This window comes from Hypanus sabinus, chromosome X2, assembly GCF_030144855.1.
Source record: "Hypanus sabinus isolate sHypSab1 chromosome X2, sHypSab1.hap1, whole genome shotgun sequence".
Classification (NCBI taxonomy): domain Eukaryota; kingdom Metazoa; phylum Chordata; class Chondrichthyes; order Myliobatiformes; family Dasyatidae; genus Hypanus; species Hypanus sabinus.
In genome coordinates, this window is record NC_082739.1 from 7,695,728 (window position 1) to 7,719,839 (window position 24,112).

Here is a 24,112-nt window from a genome sequence, read left to right on the forward strand (position 1 = left end):
GGATTTTCCACTCAATGGCATTGGTGTTCCCGTACCGGGCTGTAATGCAGCCAGTCAGCACACTTTCCACCTCACATCTGTAGAAGTTTGCCACAGTTTTTGATGACATGCCAAAACTCTGCAGACTCCTGAGGAAGTAAGATCATAAGACATAGGAGCAGATTTAGGCCATTCAGCCCATCGAGTCTGCTCTGCCATTCCATCATGGCTGATCCCAGATCCCACTCACCCCATACACCTGCCTCCTTGCCATTTCCTTTCCACCTTAACTATACCCACAGACTTGGCCTCCACACCAGGGTGTGGCAGAGCATTCCACAGATTCACTACTCTCTGGCTTTAAAAAAATCCTCCTTACTTCGGTTCTAAAAGGTCACCCCTTAACATCCTCTCCACATCCACCCTATCGAGTCCTTTCAACATTCGGTAGGTTTCAGTGAGATCCCCCACATTCTTCTAAATTCCAGTGAGTACAGGCCCAAAGTTGGCAAATGCTCCTCATATGTTAAGCCCTTCATTCCCAGAATCATCCTCACAAACCTCCTCTGGACTGTTCTTCAATGACAACGCATCTTTACTAAGAGATGGGGCCCAAAACTGTTGACAATACTCCAAATGTGGTCTCTCTGGTGTCTCATAAAAGCTAAGCATTATCTCCTTGTTTTTATATTCTATTTCCCTTGAAATAAATGCCAACATTGTATTTGCCTTCTTTACCACAGACTCAACCCATAAATTAACCATCTGGGAGCCTTGCATGAGGACCCCTAAGTCCCTTTGCACCTCTGATGCTTGAACCTTCTCCCCATTTAGATAATAGTCTGCACTATTGTTCCTTTTACCAAAATACATTATCATACATTTCCCAACACTGTATTCCATCTGCCACTTTTTTGCCCATTCTTTCAGTTTGTCCAGGTCCTGCTGCAATCTCATTGCTTCCTCAGCACTACCTACCCCTGCACCTACCTTCATATCACCCACAAACTTTGCCACAAAGCTGTCAATTCTATTATCTAAAAGTAGAGGCTCTGTCATGCTTTCTTTGCAATTATATTTATATGATGGGTCCAGGACAGGTCCTCTGAAATAATAACACTGAGAAATTTAAAGTTGCTAACGCTCTCCACCTCTGATCCTCCGATGGGGACTGGCTCATGGACCTTTGGTTTCCCTCTCCTGAAGTCTATAATCAGCTCCTTGATCTTGTTGACATTGAGTGAAAGGTTGTTATTATTACATCACTCAGCCAAGTTTGCAATCTCCCTCCTGTGTGCTGATTCATCACCACCTTTGATAGAGCCCACAACAGTGGCGTTATCAGCAAACTTGTATATGGAGTTGGAGCTGTACTTAGCCACACAGTCATAGGTGTAAAGCGAGTAGACACAGGGGCTCCTGTGCTTATGGAGATGGTGGAGGAGATGGTTTTGCCAATCTGAACTGACTGACTGGGGTCTGCAAGTGAGGAAATCCAGGATCCAATTACTCAAGGGGGTATTGAGGCCCAGGTCTTGCAGTTTACTGATTAGTTTTGAGAGGATGATGGTGTTAAATGCCAAGCTGTAATCAATAAAGAGCATCCTGATGTGTGCATCTTTGCTGTCCAGATGTTCAAGGATGGTCACCTCTCATCCTCCTTCACTCTAAAGAGAAAAGACCTAGCTCAATCAACCTATTCTCATAAGACATGCTCTCTAATCCAGGCAGCATCCTGGTAAATCTCATCTGCACCCTCTCTAATCCAGGCAGCATCCTGGTGAATCTCCTCTGCACCCTCTCTAATCCAGGCAGCATCCTGGTGAATCTCCTCTGCACCCTCTCTAATCCAGGCAGCATCCTGGTAAATCTCCTCTGCACCCTCTCTAATCCAGGCAGCATCCTGGTGAATCTCCTCTGCACCCTCTCTAATCCAGGCAGCATCCTGGTAAATCTCCTCTGCACCCTCTCTAATCCAGGCAGCATCCTGGTGAATCTCCTCTGCACTCTCTCTAATCCAGGCAGCATCCTGGTAAATCTCCTCTGCACCCTCTCTAATCCAGGCAGCATCCTGGTAAATCTCCTCTGCACCCTCTCTAATCCAGGCAGCATCCTGGTGAATCTCCTCTGCACCCTCTCTAATCCAGACAGCGTCCTGGTCAATCTCTTCTGCACCCTCTCTAATCCAGGCAGCTTCCTGGTCAATCTCTTCTGGACCCTCTCTAATCCAGGCAGCATTCTGCTGAATCTCCTCTGCACCCTCTCTAATCCAGGCAGCATCCTGGTGAATCTCCTCTGCACCCTCTCTAATCCAGGCAGCATCCTGGTAAATCTCCTCTGCACTCTCTCTAATCCAGGCAGCATCCTGGTAAATCTCCTCTGCACCCTCTCTAATCCAGGCAGCATCCTGGTGAATCTCCTCTGCACCCTCTCTAAAGCCTCCATGTTGTTCCTATAATAAGCCAATCAGAACCAAACACAATATTCCTTGCATTCTTTCATCTGGAGCCTTTCAGGTCACAGACCTTCAATCACACAGTGGCTGCTGTCTCACAACTCAAGTGACCTAGGTTCAACCTTGAGCTTGCCTGCTCTCCCTGAGACCGTATGAGTTTTCCCAGAACCTCCCATTTCCACCCACACCTCAATGATATGCCAATCGGTATATATGCCACTGCAAATTGCCCCTAATGTGTGGGTGAGTGGTAGAATCTGGGGAGAATTGATTGGATGTAACATGGTAAGGGTTTCTACCTTGACTCCCTTGGAAAGCAGTGATTTCCAGAGCCTCAGAGTCTTAATTGTTCCTCTAATCCTGCTACCAGTTACTTTGATCCCTCATTTGAAGTTAGTAGATTTTGCTGTTTATTCTTTCCTGAATTAAGTCTTACTGCAGCCTTCTCTCGTTTAAAGAAAGCAACAACTTATCCAGTTTTTTTCCTCGTAGCTAGCACTTAGTTTGGAGTTTTATATTTAGAACTTCAATTTAACTTACATCAATACTAATAGCTGTAACTAGTTAGTTTATTAGCTGAGCCTGAGTCAGTACCTAGGGAATCTGGGTGTGGTTTAAGGGTGCAGAAAACGTAATGACATTGGACAGGCTTCAATTTAATGCAGCTTTAGTGAGAAGCAGAGGCGGGGAGACTGTGAAAGGAGGAAGGACAAAGGAGAAAAAGGTGTGGTTGGTATTGGGAATGATGTAGAGGTCAGGGCAAGGAGGTATTCTGTGTAAGGGGTGACAGCGCATGTGAGGGTTTGGTTTGTCACCCAGTTATAGGAAGGATGTGAAGGTTGTAGACGAGGTTTACCAGTTTGCGGCCTGCATTAGAGTGTATGAGCAATAAGGTGTGGTCGGACAAACTCAGTTTATTTGCTCTGAGGCATCAAAGGCTGTGAGGAAACCTGATAGAAGTTTATAAGCTTATGAGAGGAATAGAGAGAGTAAACAGTAGAAAGGTCAAATACTGAAAGGAATGCATTTAAAATGTTGGGGGACGTTTAAAAGAGGTGTGCGGGGTACGTTTTCACACTGAGAGTAGGGGTGCCTGAAACAGGCTGCCAGGGAAGCAAATACAATAGTGATGTTAGTGAGGTTGTTAAATGGACACATGAATATACACAGAGAATGGTGGGGTATTGATGCACCATCAATAACTCACACTGAGACGTAAGGCGAGATATCGGCTTTTATTGACTGGAAGAAGGAACCAGGAGTGAGTGTCCATCATACTATGTCCTGGAGACTGAGGCCGAGCGTCAGGCCTCAGATCTCCTTTAAACAGGGGCCTGTGGGAGGAGCCACAGGAGCAGTCAGCAGGGGGCGTGTCCAGACAGGCACATAGTTCACCACAGGTATCAATCAAGTGTGGATAGAAGAGATTTACTTTAATTTGACATCGTTTGGTGGAAACATCAAGGGCCAAAGGACCTGAGCTTTTGCTTCACTCTTCTTTGAAAATGATTGAGGATTTAGCTGGTTTTAGGCTTTTAAATGCCAAAAGCATTCTCTTAATTCTGCTTTTGGAAGGCAAGCTTGAGTTGAAATATGAAATCGGAATGTATGTAGTCTGAGATGGCTGACAGACATCGCTGAAGGATTAAGGCTCCCATTCTTGCATTGGCTGGCTGATCACTGTTTCACCCTCCCTCTGTCAACATCCTGGGTCATCCATTTGAAAGGCTGTTCTGTAGCAAACCCAGCAGCAAGCTTACAAAAACACACAGCATGACAGCAGCAATGTGCGTTGTCAGTACATTATATTCTGAAAGATTCTTTTCCAGCAGCAGTCACTGAACATCCTGCACGCGTTCAGTCCATAAAGGAAAGGGCAGGAATTCATATGTTTCTTAAAAGCCTGAGGCAGTCATGCAGTTCCCAGCCGCTACATTTAGTGGGTTCCCTTTCACTCTGCCACAATGGCAGGAACAGGAATATGTTGTTGCTCCCTTGCCAGGAGAGATATCACAAATGCCAGTCATCATTTGTAGCACTTTACCTGTGCAGGCTTGAACACAGAAACAGTCCACTGCAGCAGTGTGGCATTGGCCGAGGTATTGCCTTACCAATGAAACGTCTGGATATTCCACTGTTGTCGCCAAATCAGAATCAGGTCTTCAAACTCCTGTAGCTCCTCTTCTATGGTGGCCATTCCAGAATCAGAATCAAGTTTATATGTTGTGAAATTGTCAGCAGTATGGTGCAAGGCATAAAAAAATTACAATAAGTTACCATAATAAATAAATATGTAAATTGCGTGAAAGAGGAATACAGAGGTAACGTTCACAGGTTCACGGACTGTTCAGATCTGATGGTAGAGGGGAAGAAGCTGTTCCTAAAATGATAAGCTGTGGGTCTTCAGGCTCCTGTACATCCTCCCTGATGGTAGTAATAAGACGATGGCATGTCAGAGTCTGACTCAGATTGATTATCAAAGCTCAAAGTAAATTTATTATCAAAGTACATATATGTTACCATCTACAACCCTGAGATTTGTTTTCTTGCAGGTAATATTCAATAAATCCATAATAGAATAATAACCTTAACAGAATTAATGGAAGACCACAACAATTGAGTTGTTCAACCAGTGTGCAACAAACTGTGCAACTACAAAAAGAAATAAATAATAAATAAATAAGGAATAAATATGAAGAACATGAGATGAAGAGATGAAGTTGAAAGTGAGTCCCTAGGTTGTGGGAACATTTCAATGATGGGGCTATTGAAGTTGAGTGAAGTTATCCCCTCTGGTTCAGGAGCCTGATGGTTGGGGGGTAATAATTGTTCCTGAACCTGGTGGTGTGAGTCCTGAGGCTCCTGTACCACCTTCTTGATGGCAGCAGTGAGAAGAGAGCATGGTCTTGTGGTGGGGTCCCTGATGATGGATGCTGCTTTCCTGTGACAACGTTTGATGACTGGCTCATGAACCTCCGGTTTCCTTCTCTTGAACTCAATAATCAGCTCCTTGTTCTTGCTGACATTGAGAGAGAGATTGTTGTTGTGGCACCACTCAGCCAGATTGTCAATCTCCCTCCTAGATGCTGATTTGTCACCACCGTTGATTTGTACTATAATTTATACTAAGTATAAAAGTAAGTAGTGAAAAAAGAGCACAAAATAGCAAGGTAGTGTTGAGGGATTCATGGACCGTTCAGAAATCTGATGAAGGAGGGGTAGAAGCTGTTCCTAAAATATTGAGTATATGTCATCAGGCCCCTGTACCTGTTCCTAACGGTAGCAGTGATAAAAGGGTATGTTCTGGATGGTGATGATCCTTAATGATGGATGCTATTTTGAAATGTTTTTGATGGTGGGGAGATGTGCCCTCGATGGAGCCGGCTGACTCTACAACCTCTTTCAATCCAGTGCATGGGAGCCGCCATGCCAGATAGTGATGCAACCGCCCAGAATTCTCTTCACGATGCATTTGCAGAAAGTTGCTGGCCTTTGGTGACATACCAAGTGTCCTCGAACATCTAATGAAGTAGAGCCACTGGAGTGCCTCTTCGTGTTTCAGTAAAGATCTGGAGTGTTATCCCATTGGCTCACATTTATCTTTCATTTAACACTACCAAAAACAAAAAACACTATTTTTCTCATAATCTATTTGCTGTCTATGGGACTTTGTTGTGCAAAAATTTACTCTCATTTCAACACTGCCTGCATTTGAGAAGAACTTTAATTCACTTAGGATGTTCTGAAGGGGATGTAAAAGGGATATTCACCATACCAATGCAAATCTTGTTTTGTTGTAACTATGGTGGTGGGAGACTAGTCAAGCATACCCTCCCTCTCAGCCAGGATGCTGCTGTTCACGCCTTCCATAACCAGCTATGATTGTTAATGTTTCAATTTGTCCAAGATCCCTCAGATAAGGTTTGCAGCTTAATCCTTTTATCTAACTCATATTGTAATGAGCAAATAACCTCTTTGAGCAGCAAACACAGAGATAATTGCCCAGCAATTCATGCCCAAACCTGCTTGTTGGGTCACTGCACAGTTTCCTACTGAATTTCAGAGGCGGAGTGCAGACACTCCCTCTACTGACTGGGCTTTGTCATTACTCTGAGGTAAAGATGTAACTTCGTCAAATTTATTTCAGGCTGTCTCCACAAATTGCTGAGTAAAACTCAAGACCATTAGGCCTCTAGGTCTACTCAGACTTCTTATGATTCATTCACAGGATAGAACATAGAATATTACAGCACAGTGCAGGCCCTTCGGTGCAAGATATTGTGCCGACCTTTTAACTACTCCAAGGTCAATCTAACACTTCCCTCCCACATAGCCCTCTGTTTTTCTATCATCCATGTGCCTAACGTTCTCTTAAATGTCCCCAATGTATCTGCCTCTATGAACCAGGCAGCACATTTGATGCACCCACCACTCTCTGTGCAAAAGTTTACCTCTTACATCCCTCCAATACTTCCTTCCAATCACCTTAAAATTATGCCCCTTGTATTAGCCATTTCTGCCCTGGGAAAAAGTCTCTGGCTGTCCCCTCAATCTATGCCTCTTATCATCTTGTACACCTCTATCAAGTCACCTCTCATCATCCTTCGCTCCAAAGAGAAAAGCCCCAGCTCACTCAGCCTATCCTTATGAGACCTACATTCCAATCCAGACAGCATCCTGGTAAATCTCCTCTGCACCCTTTCTAAAATTTCCCATCCTTCCTGTAATGAGGTAACTAGAACTGAGCACAATATTCCATGTGTGGTTTAACCACATTACCTTGTGGCTCTATAATGAAAGCCAGTACACTGTACGTCTTCTTAACAACCCTATCAACTTGCACATTAACTTTGAGGGATCTATGAATGTGGACCCCAAGATCCCTCTGTTTTTCCACATTGCTAAGAATCCTGACATTAACCCTGTACTCCAACTTCAAGCTTGATCTTCCAAAGTGAACCACTTCACAAATTATGAAGTGTCTATATGAGTGAGAGCACCAGAATTGAGAGAAAGTTCTAGGTGGTCAACCAGTTCATTGTTAAGCAAGGAACTGATCTTCCATTGTCACAGCTCCCTGCCACATTTATAATATTAAAAAGATTGTCACATTTCATCATATAAAAATCACATCTCCTCACAACCTTGTCAGCAGATGCTAAACTGCGCAGTTGGCAAAATGTTACCTTGGCACCCAAAGCCCTGAAACAGCCTGGGAGTAAGCAGTCTTGTCCACTTTAATATTTCTAATCACAGTCCAAAAAAGCTTAAATAAGTTTAAAATGTTGATCATTTCATTCTGATGGAAGCATGAAGACACTTCTTAGATTTCTATTTGGCAATTAAACTATGTCCAAGCTCAGTGGCCACTTTATTAGGTACCCTTTAGGCCACTTTATTTGCTTGTTAATGCAAATATCGAATCAGTCAATCAAGTGGCAGCAACTCAATGCATGTAGACATGGTCAAGAGGTTCAGATGTTGTTCAGGCCAAACATCAGAATTCGGGAGGAAATGTGATCTGAGTGACTTCCACCATGGAATGATGGTTGGTGCCAGACGGGGTGGTTTGAGTATCTCAGAAACTGCTGATCTCCTGGGACTTTCACACACAGCAATCTCTAGAGTTTACAGAGAAATGGTGTGAGTGGCAGTTCTGTGGGCGTAAAGGCCTTGTAATGAGAGAGGTCAGAGGAGAATGGCAGACTGGTTCAAGCTGACAGGAAGGCGACAGTAACTCAAATAACAACGTGTTACAACAGTGGTGTGTAGAAGAGAATCTCTGAACGCACAGCACGTTGAACCTTGACATAGATGGGCTATAGCAGCAGAAGACCATGAACATACACTCAGTGGCCACTCCAGTAGGTATAATAAACTGGCCACTGAGTGTGTTTATGCATAGGCAGGGTATCTTTCACACTCTTAAATCTAGAAAACCACACAGGAGAAGCAAAGGCAGATTGGGTGATCACTTTAACACCAACAGGGGTATCTTGAGATTCCTGTCGCCTGCCACTTTAATTCCCCACTCTGACCTATCAGCCTGTTGTCTCCTGTACCATTCAATGGAAGATCACTTCCAACCATGCTGCCCACAGTGCATCACCATTGGTTACCTGGAATGTCCATCAATCTTCATCAAATTGAATTCCCACAGGCCATTTAGAAGGTGAACAAGCCCTGTTAGAAAACTGAGTGTCAAAAATGATCGAGTCAAAAATCCTTTGTTTCCGAGCAGCATTCAGTTCCCTTCAGAATATCTCCAATATGTTTTTATCACTCACTGATGTGAATGCTGAAAAGAATTTTATTTGTCAATGTTCCAGCGTGGTTACTCTCCGGAATTTCAGACTCATTCGTGCTTGGAGATTAGTCTTCACTACCTAGAGATTCCAGGACAATAGTGGAGGGTTGGCAGACGAAGGCTGTGTATAATGAACCCGCTCAACTGAAGCAGCTTTTCCATTGAGCAGAGACTGGCGAAAAGCCAAGTCATTTTTCTTATTTGAAAAATTGATGGCTTCTTTGAATATGTTGAGGAGACTTTCCATCACACTAGGAACATGACATTCTAATGCAACCCAGCTATTACTAGAGTGGAAACAACACTCAGTCAGCCCCTCCCTTTCGACAGGATGACCTTCACTGTAATTTGCCCCTGTGTTCTTGACCCTTCCCTGTAATTTCCTATTTCTCTTTTTAAATCCAAAAAAAATTAAATTCAGAGCATTCTAGAAAGCAACAGCTTATCCTGCAAGGTGAGTAACCAACAAGTGAGTGATGCTTTCAATCTCTGATGACATTTTACTTTTGAACTTAAAGTCATTCTATCTTTATTTGCTCAGAGATTCCTTTATACTTCTTCCAATCAAATTTGGTGTTCACAACGTGGTCTCCTCAGCACTGGAGAAATCAAACGCAAATTGAATGATTCTTATTGTCATCAAACACCCACAGAGCAGGAATAGCATGGGTTAGTTATCAAGCACCTTCTATGCTCCTCCAACAAATGATCCCAGGATAGGTATGATGCAAAGTTAGATACAAGGCAAAACTCTCTCCATGTTACCCCCTTCAAATGATCCCAGGCATAAATTCCAGACTGCTCAATTAAATTGTTCCAGGTTAGATAAGGTGCAAAACCTCCTCTGTGCTGGCCTAGGTTTAAGATTTTCAAGATGTTCAGGATTCAATATGGAATGAAGAGAGAACTAGTTCCCCTCTTTGGAAGAAACGAGGACATTGAGGCATCTTTGTAAAATGAGTGGGAAGATGACTGCATATTTTTCTTCACAGTTATCCTGTATAATTCTGCCCCAAGTTTTTGTTAAGAACAGAGCCCATCTGTGACATCGAAAACTGAGATTATTGTCACAAATTATGCAAATCAGTTAAAGATTCTAGATCCGAGATAGTTCAGTGGTTTTCATCTCCAAGTTAGCAAACATTTTGCAGAATAGACTTTCTTCTGTAATACGTGTGGCCAGCCAACAAACTGATGATCACATCTAACCTGGAAATTACCACTGGAAGAGACTGAAAGGAAGTGAACTCCAATAATCCAGCATCTGACTGTTCAGAAATCCTCATGGGTTGACATCTGGGCCATTCATTAGACCATAAAGTAAGCCAGGAGTCCAGAATGGAAAGCAGTGTGCAGCCAAAACTGGTCCAGAGCACCAGGGGTCGAGAACGTGAGGAGGTTTGCAACTGGAAATGGAATCCGGAGTGCTTGTATATTTCCGATTGCCTTCGAACCCATTGGGTCACTGGAAAATAAATCATACTGTGGAATGCATAAAATTAAAGTGAAATAAATGTAGTGTGTTTATGTATTAATAGGAGTAACATCCAAGAGTGCAAGAAAACCCACTAGTGCAACACTATCAGAGCTTTTACTGTAACCCTGAAGGGAAAAATACTCCAATTTACAGAGCAGATTTAATTGCACCATGAGATCATCCATTGATTAAAGGTGCGTTATGATACAAGCATATTGATTATGTTCTCATTCACGAATATAGAGTGACTGTGCTTAACACACTGAGCACTGAAAATCAGCACGAAACAATAAAGAACAATTGTCTTATCAACTTCTATTTTATGGGAGAAAATGGGATGGAGTCCACTTCATTTTTATTCAATAGGCAGAGACTTTGTCCATTGTATCTGGCTGAAACTCCATAATTACACTCTTCTTGGTCTCACTGTTATAAATATTAAGCATGTCACAAGGATTTTTAACACCTCTCTCATTACTTGCTGTCTCCAAATTAGCAAGCAAATATGTCAGGGAATAAATTAATCACTGGTTTATTTATAGAATATTCACAAGAAAAAAAAACAAATTTATGAAGCTATCTCTCACTACTACTCTCTTTAGAGTCCAAGAATCAACTCTAAATGTGGATAAGTAATCCCACCCAAGCGCAGGGTGTGGCTTCAACATATTAGTTATTAATTTAAAATCAACTTCATTATGTCACTAAATTGTGCAGATGAAATAAAGAATGACTAACTGTTGTATGCCCCTGGTTAATTTGGCAATCTTCCATCCTCATTTTGTAACTTACTTGAATCCATGATGTCTTTTTTTAGCATTCAGAGAAAATTAAGGACCTGAAGGTATGGCAAGAATGCAGAAGTTAATCTAGGGCGGCACAATGACGCAGCTGGTCCAATCCTGATCTCTGTAGAGTTTACATGTTCTTCCTGTGACTGCGTGTCAGTTTCCTCCTATATCATCAACAGATGCAGTTTGGTAGCTTAATTGACCACTGTAGGTTGCCCTTAGGGTGTGGGTGTAGGTGAGCAGTCAAATTTGAGGGAGCTAATAAGAACATGAGCGAATAAATTAGGATTAATGTAGGATTAGTGTAATTGGGGGGTTAGATTTTGGCCTGGAATTGGTAGGCCAACAGACCGTGCTGAGTGTTTCTCTGTCTCTGTCTCTTTAGAAGTGATTTCTCTCAAATCGAATTGAAGATAACCATGCATGAAAATATATTCAATGGTTATTTCAATATAATTAAACAGAGGGAGGTGAGAGGATATTAATGCAGTAAAATGGCTAACATAAGTGAGTTGGGCCAAATGGCCTCTTTTTCTGGTGTAAATTATATAACATAGCACAAGCTAGCTATCAAATCAGCACTTTGGCATATACTGCATAACATGGTTGTATATATTGCCTTTACCACCTGGATGCCTTCATGTAGAGATTGTGTGCCATTCTGCACCTACCTACAGGAAAGGTATCAGTAAGATTGAAAGAGTACAGATAAAATTCACAAGGATGTTGCCGGCACTTGAGGATCTGAGTTATAGTGAAAGGTTGAATAGCTTACGATTTTATTCCCTGGAGTACAGGAGAATTTGCAACATTTAAAAGCCACCTAGGTCAATACACGTATAGGAGAAATGAACACGGCTATGGGCCAAATGCTGGGAACTGGGACTTGCTCACTGGGCAACATAGTCGGTGTGGACAATTTGGGTTTTGATGGTGTATGACTCAATGATTCTATGAGAATGAGCAGAGCTTTGAAAGAGGTGTGTAAAATTATGAAGGGTATAGATAGGGAAAATGCAGGCTGGGTTTTTTCCACTGAGATTGGTTGAGACAAGAACTAAAAGTCAGGTTAAGTGTGAAAGGTGAAATATTTAAGGGGAACCTGAGGGGGAGCTTCTTCACTCAGAGGGCGGTGCCACTGTGAAGCAAGCTACCAGTGAAAGAGGTGTAGGTGGGTTCGATTGGATAAGCACATGGATACTCCAGGTGCCGATCAATGGGACTAGACAGAATAACAGTTTTCTTGGACTAGATGGGCCAAAGGGCCTGCTTGCAGGCTCTGTGACTCTATGAGAAACGGGATGGATTTGATAGAGATATACAAAATTATGAGGCTTTTTTCTTTGTGGTCCTGTATGACCTCATGACTCTATATTGATGCTCTGAAGAAATCGGTCACCAATAAGCATATTTTCTATCTGTTACCACAAAGAGCCCATCATGCCAGGAAAGTAGTGGATATAACGCAATCAGCACACCCACCAACATCCTAGCAAATGGCAAAGATACACGAGGAAAACCAGAAAATTACAGATAATTGATACAGGAGAAAAGGACACTACTTGACTCATCATATCTGGAATGTCTCACTTCCCTCACCCTTCCCTACAGCCCTCTGAATAATTCCGTTTACCCATTCGAAAGCAGTTGCCTACTCACCTTGACTCAGTTGGTAGCTATTGTTCAGTCTCTTCTTCCCTACATTCACATTTATGTTTACGATCCTTGCCAAACTCTAGCCATCTTCCAAAGGAAGGTCAGTTTTATTTTAGTCTCATGGTAAAGAAACTGGTGTTTATCTCAAGAAGAATTCTAACAATCGTTCTGATCCTCTTGTTAAAGAAGTTAGGTGCAGATCTGAATTAGGTTTAATATCACTGTCGTATGTCAAAAAAAATTGTTTTGCAGCAGCATTACAATGGAAAACAAAAAATACTATAAATTACAATAAAAAATATACCAGAATATAAAAAATTAAATTAAATAAGTAGTACAAAAGAGAGTAAAAATAGTGAGTTAGTGGGTTCATTGTTCATTCAGAAATCTGATGATGGAAGGGAAGAAGCTTTTCCTAAAACGTTGAGTGGATGGCTTCAAGCTTCTCGACCTGCTTTTTGATGGTAGTAATAGTGAGAGACCACGTGTTTGATGATGGGGGTCCTTAATGATGGATGCTGTCATCTGAGTCATTGCTTTTTGAAGATGTCCCTGTTGCTGGGGAGGCTAGTGCCCAAGATGGAGCTGGCTTGAATTTGCAATACTCTGCAGCTTTTTCCAGTCCTGTGCAGTGGTCCCTCCAAACCAGATGGTGATACAACCAGTTAGAATGCTCTCCACAAACAAGAGAAAATCTGCAGATGCTGGAACTCGAAGCAGCACACACAAAATGCTGAAGGAACTCAGCAAGCCAGGCAGCATCTCTGGAAAAGAGCACAGTCAAAGTTCCAGGCCAAGACCCTTCTGCAGAACTGGAGAACAAGATTGGTGACCCCAGCCATTATCAATACTCTTCAGAGATTGCCTACCTGGCGTCAGTGATCGCATAACCAGAACTTGTGATATGCACCAGCTGCTCATACGGCCATCCACCACCTGCTCCCATGGCTTCATGTGACCCTGATCGGGTCACCCTTGGACAGGTGCTACACCTTGCCCTAGAGTGACCTGCAGGCTAGCGGAGGGAAGGAGCACCTTACACCTCCTTTGGTAGAGACATATCTCCACCCTGCCACCCAATTTCCTTACAGTAGAACAGAGTGAGCTGAGGGGAGCGGTACAGTAATTGTGCTTAAAATTAAATTATTCCCCCAACATTTTTCCACAAACTTAGAATCAATCAAAGTGCTGCAAAGCTGATGAACATTTGAACTTGTGGTCACTGGGACAATAATAGGATCAGCATTTTTAGACTAACTTTGTACCTGTGGATAGTACAATAAAGTGGAGTTGTTGCCATGAGTAGAACAAGCTTCCTGGAGAGCATACCCCACTCTCACCGTGTTTGTGTACTCAATATGTTTGAACCTGTGATGATATCAAGGGATTCCTTTGCAATTCACTTCAACAATTATTTACCAATCAGAATTCAAGTGGGAGATAGAGTTGCTTGCTTTGCTTGGCCATATTCTAGAGATGTTGTCACATGACCACTTACCTCCTATCGACCCACCTCCTGTCATTGATCTTCTAACTTCCCTGTTCTTTTCACACCTTGACTTCCCATAAGCATTCAGAAATCAAATGGGCTTTTCATTGCCTAATTAATGACCTACAATATCTTTGTAACCAAATAATCCAAACTGAATTTTCTTAAAACTGCATTTTTTTTATTACCCAGGTTTTGCTGGTGACATAATCTTGGAGATACACCTCTGGTTTCTTAGGATTAGCTTGGGACATTAAGGAACAGAAGAAAGAGATGTATTAAACAAAGCCTATAGTCACCGAACAATGCATACAAAATGCTGGGGGAACTCAGCAGGTATGGCAATATCTATGGAGTGGAATAAACAGTCAGTGTTTCAGGCTATCCTGATAAAGGGGCTCAGCCCGAAACATCAGTTGTTTATTCACTTCCATGGATGCTGTCGGACCTGCTGAGTCCCTCCAGCATTTTGTGAGTGTTGCTCTGGATTTCCAGCATCTGCAGAATCTCTAGTGTCTATGGTCACCGAATTTAGCTTCCCAATCATCTGGGTTTCGCACATTGATCTCACTGTGTGCAGATGTGCTGAACCATTCTCGGACTTTGGTTGGCCACGTTTACCTGTTCTAAGAATCCTTTACATTTTAAATTCCAATCTCTTTGTTTTCTAGACACCATGGAAGTTTACTTGTTTGTTCTGTTCTGCGGGCTAATTCAAGTAGCTGGTAAGTGATATATCCAGGTAACTGAGGGCTGTAGTATGTATCTCCACTGCAATTGCTGTTTGTCACCGGGATGACGAACAGCCTGGCATTAATAAGATGGAACTTGTGTTCAAAACAAAGTTCCTAAGCACATGTATAACTGCATGTCTTCTCCTGAATGAAAGGACACTCCAAGAACCGAATGACACTCTGCCCTTCATGCTTGCAGATAACTTGCCAATCATTGCCCAGGTTTCATTGTGTGGAAAGAGCACATGCTTGTAAACTCAACCAACACATCAAGATCATTCAATGGGCACCTAAATGTTCTCTCATAGTGAGTGAGGGGGTGTATTGAAGACTGGTCTCCCACAGCAATCATCCTTGTTGCCATCCTTTGATCTTCACAATGTATTTTTAGGGTCTCAGCAATCTGAATTAAGAGTCACAGGTCAAACTACAACACTCTAAAAGCAGCAAGGGCTCAAACACTATCATTGTGTGTGATTTGTGGGAGCACTGGTCTTTCACTTTTCTGAGTTAGTCCAGGGGTTCCAAATGCAAAGGCTGACATTTCTCAGCATAGGTGCCAATAAGCTCTGTAGAGGCATGGAAGTCCATCACTGGAGTTGTTATGGAACCCAGCAGCTGAGCAGAATCTTGTTGAGCTTACCCAACTTTAACACTGGGAAATCTGCACTCAGATTCCGACAAACCCATTCAGTTGGATGACAATTGCAGAATATATCTTTTTAACTGGGACACATCGGGACCAGTACATTTTGGCCCAATTAAGCATCTGCCCAATTAGCCCAATTAACTGAAGTTTCATGGGAATAGTTAAACATGTGTTAAAGAGACAAACTACCATTTAACTGAGTAACAAATGATGTATTTAAATAAAATACAGAACAAGTTAGAACACTGGTAATACTACCACAGTACCATAAAACTGTAGTTCCTAATAGTTATCGGCGGAGGAATTCATCCACACTGTACGTGGCCATGTTGTTTTAACTGACTGTGAGCATATCAGCACAGACACCTAGTGCAAACAATGGGCTGCCTTCATACAATATGTTCAAAGACTGCATCCTCCAAATCTTTATTTTCATTGTAACATTCAAAATGAATGTCAAAGCCTACAAATTCTTTGTAGTTCCGAACTTTTTGAAGTTGTGAAACTTTCATTTTCACTCCCAGCCATTTCTGGCATCTCCAAGTCTGAAGGTTTGAAACCGCAGTAAGCAAAACAGTTCTGAATTGTCTTACTGCGGTGACAAAGATCACTGCGTTTTGAACATGAACACACATAACTGACGCTATTTAAAACCTACTTGCTCTAAGCACAGTGTAGTGCTTAGTGGCCACACAATGTACACGACTAACACTAGTTAGAAACTTCGGCAAGTCTCGTGGCCAAATTAAGTTGCGTAGTGTCCCAAATGGGAATCCTAGCTATTTTTTCAATTAGTTTTTGTTCTTTATGAGTTGTCCCAAATAAGCAGCTGCTCTGATTAACCAATGGCTCAAATAACACCAGAAGCCACTGTATATAATACATATAAATACATATATATACACACACACACACACTATGTGTATATATTTTTTTTCTATGTGATTCAGAAATATTGGAAATCTGACAGATTTGACAGCACCAAAGCAGGGAGTATGGTTTGCCACCTGTCAACAGCTTCTAGTGTAGTTTTGTGAGCAAGTCTGTTCAGGCCCACATAAATTTCCTGTTTACAAGGTCCAGGCTTCTGCCACAGCCTAGGGCCCTCCTACTTGAAGCATCAGAGCCCATGAGAAAGTGTTTCGGTATTCAGCAAAGCTAAGTTAGGGAACTGGGGAAAATACAGGCCGTTATGTCTCCGCCTCCAGTAATGATTGGGGTTGTTAGGTCTTATATTTCCCTGTAAGAACAAATTCACAGTGTTCCAGATTATGAGAATATCCCGATACAATTTTTAAATGTGATGATGGAATCAAAGAGATGCTCTGCATTAAATTATAGTACCTTAGCATTCATCTGCCTTATCATTTCTGCTTCACAGTGCTTCAGTTCATCACCCTCCACCTCTGTTTCTCTCACTTGGCCTCTGTTCAGTCTTTGTCACCGCAGTTGAAGCCACATCTGACATTCCTACAATTTCTTGCAGAAGGAGACCACTGCAGCCAGTGTGCCACACTGGCAATCAGAGTGCATCTATCAGTCTCACTCCCCACATATCACCCTACAATCCATTCTCCCCTATCTCTATCCATTCTCCTGCCACATGGAGCAATTTATGGAGCCAGCTAACCTACCATCACATCCTGGGGACATGGGCAGAAACCGGAACATCCAGGGTAAAACCACATGGCCACAGAGGATATGGAAGCTCCATATAGACAACCTCCAGGGTCAGGAGTGAACCAGGATGCTGGGTCTGTGCAGCCACATCAGGACTACCAACTGCAGTCCTGAGGGATTCCTATTTTAAACACTGGGACTGTGGTCAGATCAATACATGATTCCAGATTGTTCGTTTGTATTACTCAGAGTAGGTTACATTCAAATGTGTGCACCTCTCTGTATCTGCAGTACAACATCATTTTTGTTTGAGTCACTTAACACACTGTGATGTGGCCTCATTCAACATATTGCATTCCTACTGACCTATTTTCATGCTTTGTATACCAGGTAGATATCATTCAAATTCTTGTGTGGTCCTGTCTCTCTGGTTGTCTCTATTCTGTTCTGCCATTGAATCCTCCATGTATTACTGTACTGAGCTTCTACAGAAAAGCACTTGAGCACTAATTATTTCTGCCATTGTATTGTATTGTACCCAAGGTACAGAATAATACTTGTGGTGGCCCTCTGTTGGTCAGGGTCGGCCATGGATGTTGCATTCTAGCTGACTCTGTCAAAGTCAATATGCAAGCCAGGGCAGTACGATATGGAGGGCAAGTTGTTGCCCATGCAGCAGGCTCCCCCTCTCCACGCAGTAATGTATCCAGAGGAACGGAAGAGACCATTTGGCACCCCCAACATCGCAAGACTCAACATAGGGACTCTAGCTCCAGGTTTTTCCCTTGGGGTTTACTCCCAAGGCTTTCCTTATGAGTGGGTGTACCCACAAGGCAATGGAAGTTTGAGGTCAGAGTTTTGCTTCTCCTAGATGAACTGCCAACCACAGCTGATGAGCCCCATCTGCCCAGAGTGACTGGTTTTAAGGCCCCAGTAACCCACCTTTGCCTCTTCTGTCAGTAGAAAAAGTTCAGCCTGGCTTAATAGCTAAGCCATGTGTGAAGACCAGGAGCTGGACTGGGTTGTCAGGGGCTACTTGAGATACACGCCATTGGGAGCACTTAATAGGTAGCGGGAGTTTATCCCCGCTACCTCTCTTTCCCTTCCCCCCCCCCCCCCACCTCCAGCTCTGACAACCATAAGGAATAAGGAATAACACTTGATAGGTTGTCCATTTTATTGAATTTCTATTTCAAGATTCAAGATTGTTTAATGTTATTTCCAGTACACAAGTGTAAAGGAGAACGAGATAATTGTTACTACAGATCAGATGCAGCACAAAAAAAAAACAATAAGATAAAGAATACAATAAATAAAACACAATATAAATACATAAGATAGTTTATATACATGGACTGATTGTATGTACATAAAGTGATGCTAAGGATCTATACATAAGTTGACTGACAGGAAATGATAAAGAATTGGTAATTGGGGGGTGTGGCTGTGGTGGTGTTGATTAGCCTTACTGCTTGGGGAAAGTAACTGATTTTTGTGAAGACCATTATCAATTGGAGTTCTATTTTATATTGCATAGATCACTGACGATGCTTTTCTTTGCAGTTGCTGGGAATTCGACTGACATGGGTAAGCTTCTCATTTTACTGTTCACTTCTCCTTCTGGTGTATCTTTCTCTTTCAGATGTCACTCGACAGCAAATTTTTTGCAAGTGTTACTTCCTCAGAAATAGCTCTTATTTATGATAGAAATTGAAACCGATCACAACTATAATTTCAGACTACTTGTATCACGTAGGAATTTGGAGAAACAGCAAATTAACTTTTATTGAATGTATTGCATTTAATTGCATAATGGTGCTGACGCTTTGCAATTTTTCAACTAAGCCAAAAATGCTTTGTTGATGATTTTCATTTGTACTCGGTGTCTCAGAGTTCCCACTTAAGTGCCCAAAAATAATCAGCCAGCATTGACGGATTCCAGTTACCCTGATATTGTTTTTCCATGACCGCAATGTCCTGGTGAAACCTCTCACCATGCCCGTCTTGGCGCAAGATTTGCAGGGAAGAAGTCTAAATGGGAATGCGGAAAATGAATCTTTAGTGACATGTTGCACTTCATGGTTTTGTATGCTTGAAGCCTGTTGTCAATCAGCTGCATGCAGTTTGGTGCTCTGTAGTTGCAAAGAAAGTTTTCAACAACATCCTTAAATGCCTTCCTTGCAATTTTCTCCAATCCCACTCGAAGTCCTTCAAATTACCTGTCATTGATGACCCATCCCGTTTGATTTGTGGACCAACAAAAATGCCTTCCTTAGCCTTGGCATCGGTTATTCTGGGAAACATCTGTCTCAAATCCTTCATGGAAATGTTTGTGCCTGGCGACAGCAGATTCCATCCTTGCAGCCTTGAACCCAGTAATTGTGTTTTTGCCTTTGACAAACCCAAGTCTCTGGCCAGGTTATTTAACTCAGATTTAGTTATCAGATGAGGCTCACTCAACATAAAGGGTTCACAATCTGTATCAGTATCAGCGTTGTTTTTCATTGCTGCCTTGTGCATTGTGGCATCTCCGTCTGCCCCCACTAGACTCCATGTCTCTGGTGGCTCTGGTCCTAAAAGACTATCGTCACGCAATGCAGGTCTCGTGGCTGAAGGGAGATTGGGGTATTCAATGGATTTCAGAGAAACCAGACACACTGGTCAGACAGAAGGAGCAGTCTGTCACATGATCCTTCTGCTCTCGCCATATCATCAGGACAGCAAACGGCATTGATCTCCAAGTACCTCTGAGCTGAGCTCTAAGATCAACCGTGCATGTTGCGCAAAAAATGTGAGGAGCCCAGGCTTTGTCTTGGTCGCCAATTTTACACCCACAGTAGAGCTCATGGCTTTCTTAATAAGAGGAGTCATGCTCCATCATTGAAATTTAAGTGTATACTCACCACAAATATAACAGAAAGTATCGCAGCTGTTGCAACATTGGTGAGACATTTTGCTATCACAAGTACTTCTGAAAATACAATTACTTTATTATAATGAGTACACACAATATGCTATGCGCGCAGAGCATGCGCATCAACCTGATCGCAAACGTATATACAAGTAAACGCAATGCATAGAATGGTGTGTGCGTGATGTTTTTATAGCCGTTCTAAAACCTGTCCTGCCACACAGCATCTGCGCTTCCTAAGCTCGTCCAGTCATGCCTGGACAAGATAGTAAACATTTCAGCTTACGATGTGTGCAACATTTTAATTGACTTGAATTATGAATTGAAATAACAAATATAGGCAATTTCAAAATGGTGCATGATAGGGAAGTTTGCTATCACAAATACTCCTAAAAATACAATTACTTTATTATAATGAGTACACACAATATGCTATGCGCGCAGAGCATGCGCATCAACGTGATCGCAAACAGATATACATGTAAACGCAATGTATAGAAAGATGTGTGATGTGTGATGCCTTTATAAAACCTGTCCTGCCACACAGCATCCACCCTGCCTAAGCACATCCAGTCATTCTGGGCAACATTTTAATTGACTTGCATTATGAATTGAAATAACAAATATAGGCAACTTTTTTAAAAATGGTGTGTGATAGGGAAATTTCATGGTGATTTTCATGATTAGCAGCCCAAAATCCATAAGATACACCTGAAAGTATTCAGGAAGCAAAATCTTTGTTGTCCAGTGTTGGGGGAGAATTTTGGTGACAGAATTGCTGGGGGTGGGGGTGGGGGGGGGGGTTTATCATCTACATGGTTATAAGGCAATGTCCTACTGAGCAAGGTAATATCAATGCTAGTTTGGCCATTCGCAGAAACGATATCACTCTTACATCTTATATCTACACTATTGCATGTGAGTCAATTGTAGTGTGACATGTTTATAAAGGGAATTTGTTATGATAAAAGCAATGGAAATATAAAAGTAAGAGCAAGCCAAATGACTAAAATCAATATAAAATGTCTATGCCCTTATTCCAATGATTACTTCTCACCCAGCATCATGGCAGTAGGGGTGGGAACCTTTTTGTTTTACCTAAATTTTAATTGGAATTAGTCAGCAACCATAGTAGTGAGCTTTCTGAATAGACCTAATGCAACTTTGGAGAGGAATAGAACTAAGAGATTAAAGAAAAGGCCTGGACAGAGTGGACATGGAGAGGATGGTTCCACTAGTGGGGGAGTCTAGGACAAAAAGGCACAACCTCAGAACAGAAAAACGTCCATTTAGGACAAAGGTAAGGAGAGGGTCATGAATCCATTTAGCCAGAGGGTCATGAATCTGTGGAACTCATTGTCACAGACATCAGTGGAGGCCAAGTGGGTATATTTAAAGTGAAAGTTAATAGATTCTTGATTAGTAAGGGCATCAAAGGTTATGGAGAGAAGCTGGAGAATGGTGCTGAAAGGGATAGTAAATTAAATGGAATGGTGTAGTAGACTTGATGGGCCAAATGGATTAATTCTGTTCCTATGCCTTATGGTCTTATGGGAATTGGTGGACAGTTGAGGCCAAATGTTAAGTTGAAAAGACAGATCAATTTGTGGAAAAATGGTAAGGAGGGTGGTTGTGACTGGAATCTATTGCAATAGGATGGTTGTATGTAATATGAGGCATGTGATGAGGGATTGTCATGTGCTCCAGGAGATGTTTAGTGGAATAGTGAATGTGTGTGATGCGAGGTGGGCAGTGAGCGTGCTGGGGGATGTGTGCAGATATGCTGGGGGTGATGGTGAGCACAGTGAGGTGGATGATCAAACTCTGAACTACTATTTTTGTTTTTTTCTGTTCCACACACTCTGCATTTGAAGAGAAAGATGAGTTTTATTATGGTGAGTGCCTCATTTATTTGTACATCTCTCTTCCTTTTAATGGAATTCTTTGTACTCTGTTTTTTTACCTTGTACTCCTGGTTTTCTGTATCTGTCCAAGAGCCAGGGTGCAGTCACTAATGTCATCTTTACCAGCAGTTAGTGGAATTTATCCAGCTCCTTAGACAGTGGAGTAACACTGACCATCCTCCAGCCCAAGGGTTCAATCCTCAATCTAAAAGGGTTTGTAAGATTATGACCAAAGTGTCTAACACTTACCCAATTTGTTTCTTACCCAAGTTGAGGAGCCCATCAACTTTGCATGCAATACAACCAAGGATCTATGAAGAATAGAACTCTCAACTAAGCCTACAGCAAACTGGCACTGTGATCCTATTGCAGGAGTTGTTTCATACACTCCTTGTCATTCTCTGGTTGGCACAAAGAATTATTGTCCTAGATTTAATGACAACTTTGAAGCAGTAATTGAGTAAGTACTGAAAGGGTTAAAATGTTTATCAGTGAGGCAAGGATAGGAGTTCTAAGGGTAAAGGCTTAGCTGCTTCAAAGCGAAATGATAGAGCCATTGTCTCCTTCTCTGTTATATCTACCGTATCAATGCTTCTTCACAAACGTCCTGACAAGACATCTCTCTTGGGAATCAGAATTGGAATCGGGTTTAATATCAGAAACATTCAGAAATTGTAAGTCAGAGGGGAAGAAGCTTTTCCTGAATTGTTGAGTGCATGCCTTCAAGCTCCTGTACCTCCTGCCTGATGGCAGCAATGAAAAAAGGGCATGACCTGGATGGCTGGGGATTCACATGGGTTGGAATCAGACAGTAACTATGATGGTCAATTTGCAGATTACGAGACTCTGCGGATTGGAGGCCTGGTCTTCGCTGTCATACTCTTTACTCTTGGCATCCTGCTGATCTTGAGTGAGTATATAGGATATTTTCACTAATCCTGTCATAATTCTTCATACCACATAATATAGGGATGAAATCAGAAGTGACACATTCACTTTGGCATTGGAACTTGTGAGAATTATTGAGGGTTACGTGCATAAGGTGATTAATTGGTAAGGGGATTAAGAGTTCCAGGAAGAAAGTGGGAGAATTTGGTAAAAGTCAGGCATGATTGAATGGTGAAGCAAATGTGATGGGCTGAATGGCCTAATTCTTCTTGGAGTCATAGAGCACTACAACATAGAAACATCTGGTCAGTGCCAAACTGTTAATCTGCCTAGAGCCATCAACCTACACCTGGACGTTGCCCTCCATACCCCTCCCATCCATGTCTTATCCAAATTCCTTTTAAATGTTGAAATCCAACCTGCATCCAACACTTCTGCTGGCATCTCATTCCACATTCACACCACCCTTTGAATGAAGAAGTTCCCCTTCAATATTTCACCTTTCACTGTTAACCTATGACTCTAGTTCTAATCCCACCTAACCTCAGTGCCTGCTTGCATTAACCCAATGTATACCCTTCATAATTTTATATATCTCTATCAAATCTTCCCTCATTCTTCTACACTCCAGGAAATAAAGTTCTAACCAATTCATCCTTTCCCTCTAACTCAAGTCGTCAAATCCCAGCAATCATTGTAATTTTTCTCTGTACTCTTGCAATCTTATTGATATATTTCCTGATGGTGGGTGAGCAGAACTGCACTATGTGTGCTGCTGAATCTTATGGTCTTATGGATCAAAGTGTTTTTGGGAGCTCCATCATACAGTGTTATGATACAGCAATACAGTGTTGGTATAGCAATACTGTACCAATCAGGTCTGCCCTGAGTAAACCGGTGTAGGTGGTAAACTATTCTCATCAAATAGCAGATAAAGATTCAAATGTTGCATTACCTCTTATTTTCCTCCTGCCTTTTTGGCCCAGTTGAACCAGAATGTCTCATTCAGCCTTTTATTGCAGGTCGAAAATGTCGTTGCAGCTTCAACCAGAAGCCCAGGTAACAGCACCGAGTGGCATCGCACTGGGAGGGCGAGGGCTTGGAAAGGAGTCCAGCAGAGCTAAATGTCAAAGGGCAGTGGTCCCTAGTAAAATACTCCTCAGTCAAGCTGCTGCCCTTGGAACCAGCCGTGCGTCTTGTATGGTGATGGTTGTCTGCTGTGTTAGCTATTGCCTCTGGTAAGATTAGCAAA

General features: G+C 42.2%; 1 protein-coding gene across 1 annotated transcript in view; it reads left to right on the forward strand.

Moving 5' to 3' along the window:
* fxyd6 (FXYD domain containing ion transport regulator 6) overlaps positions 1-24,112 on the forward strand; it is a 71,313-nt gene that overhangs the window by 19,754 nt on the left and 27,447 nt on the right. Inside the window, exons 2-6 of the mRNA XM_059956746.1 lie at positions 14,826-14,879; positions 18,721-18,744; positions 21,943-21,963; positions 22,808-22,882; positions 23,883-23,919. Of these exons, the coding sequence (XP_059812729.1) occupies positions 14,831-14,879; positions 18,721-18,744; positions 21,943-21,963; positions 22,808-22,882; positions 23,883-23,919 (206 nt within the window). The 5' untranslated portion in view covers positions 14,826-14,830. The remainder of the gene's footprint in view (positions 1-14,825; positions 14,880-18,720; positions 18,745-21,942; positions 21,964-22,807; positions 22,883-23,882; positions 23,920-24,112) is intronic.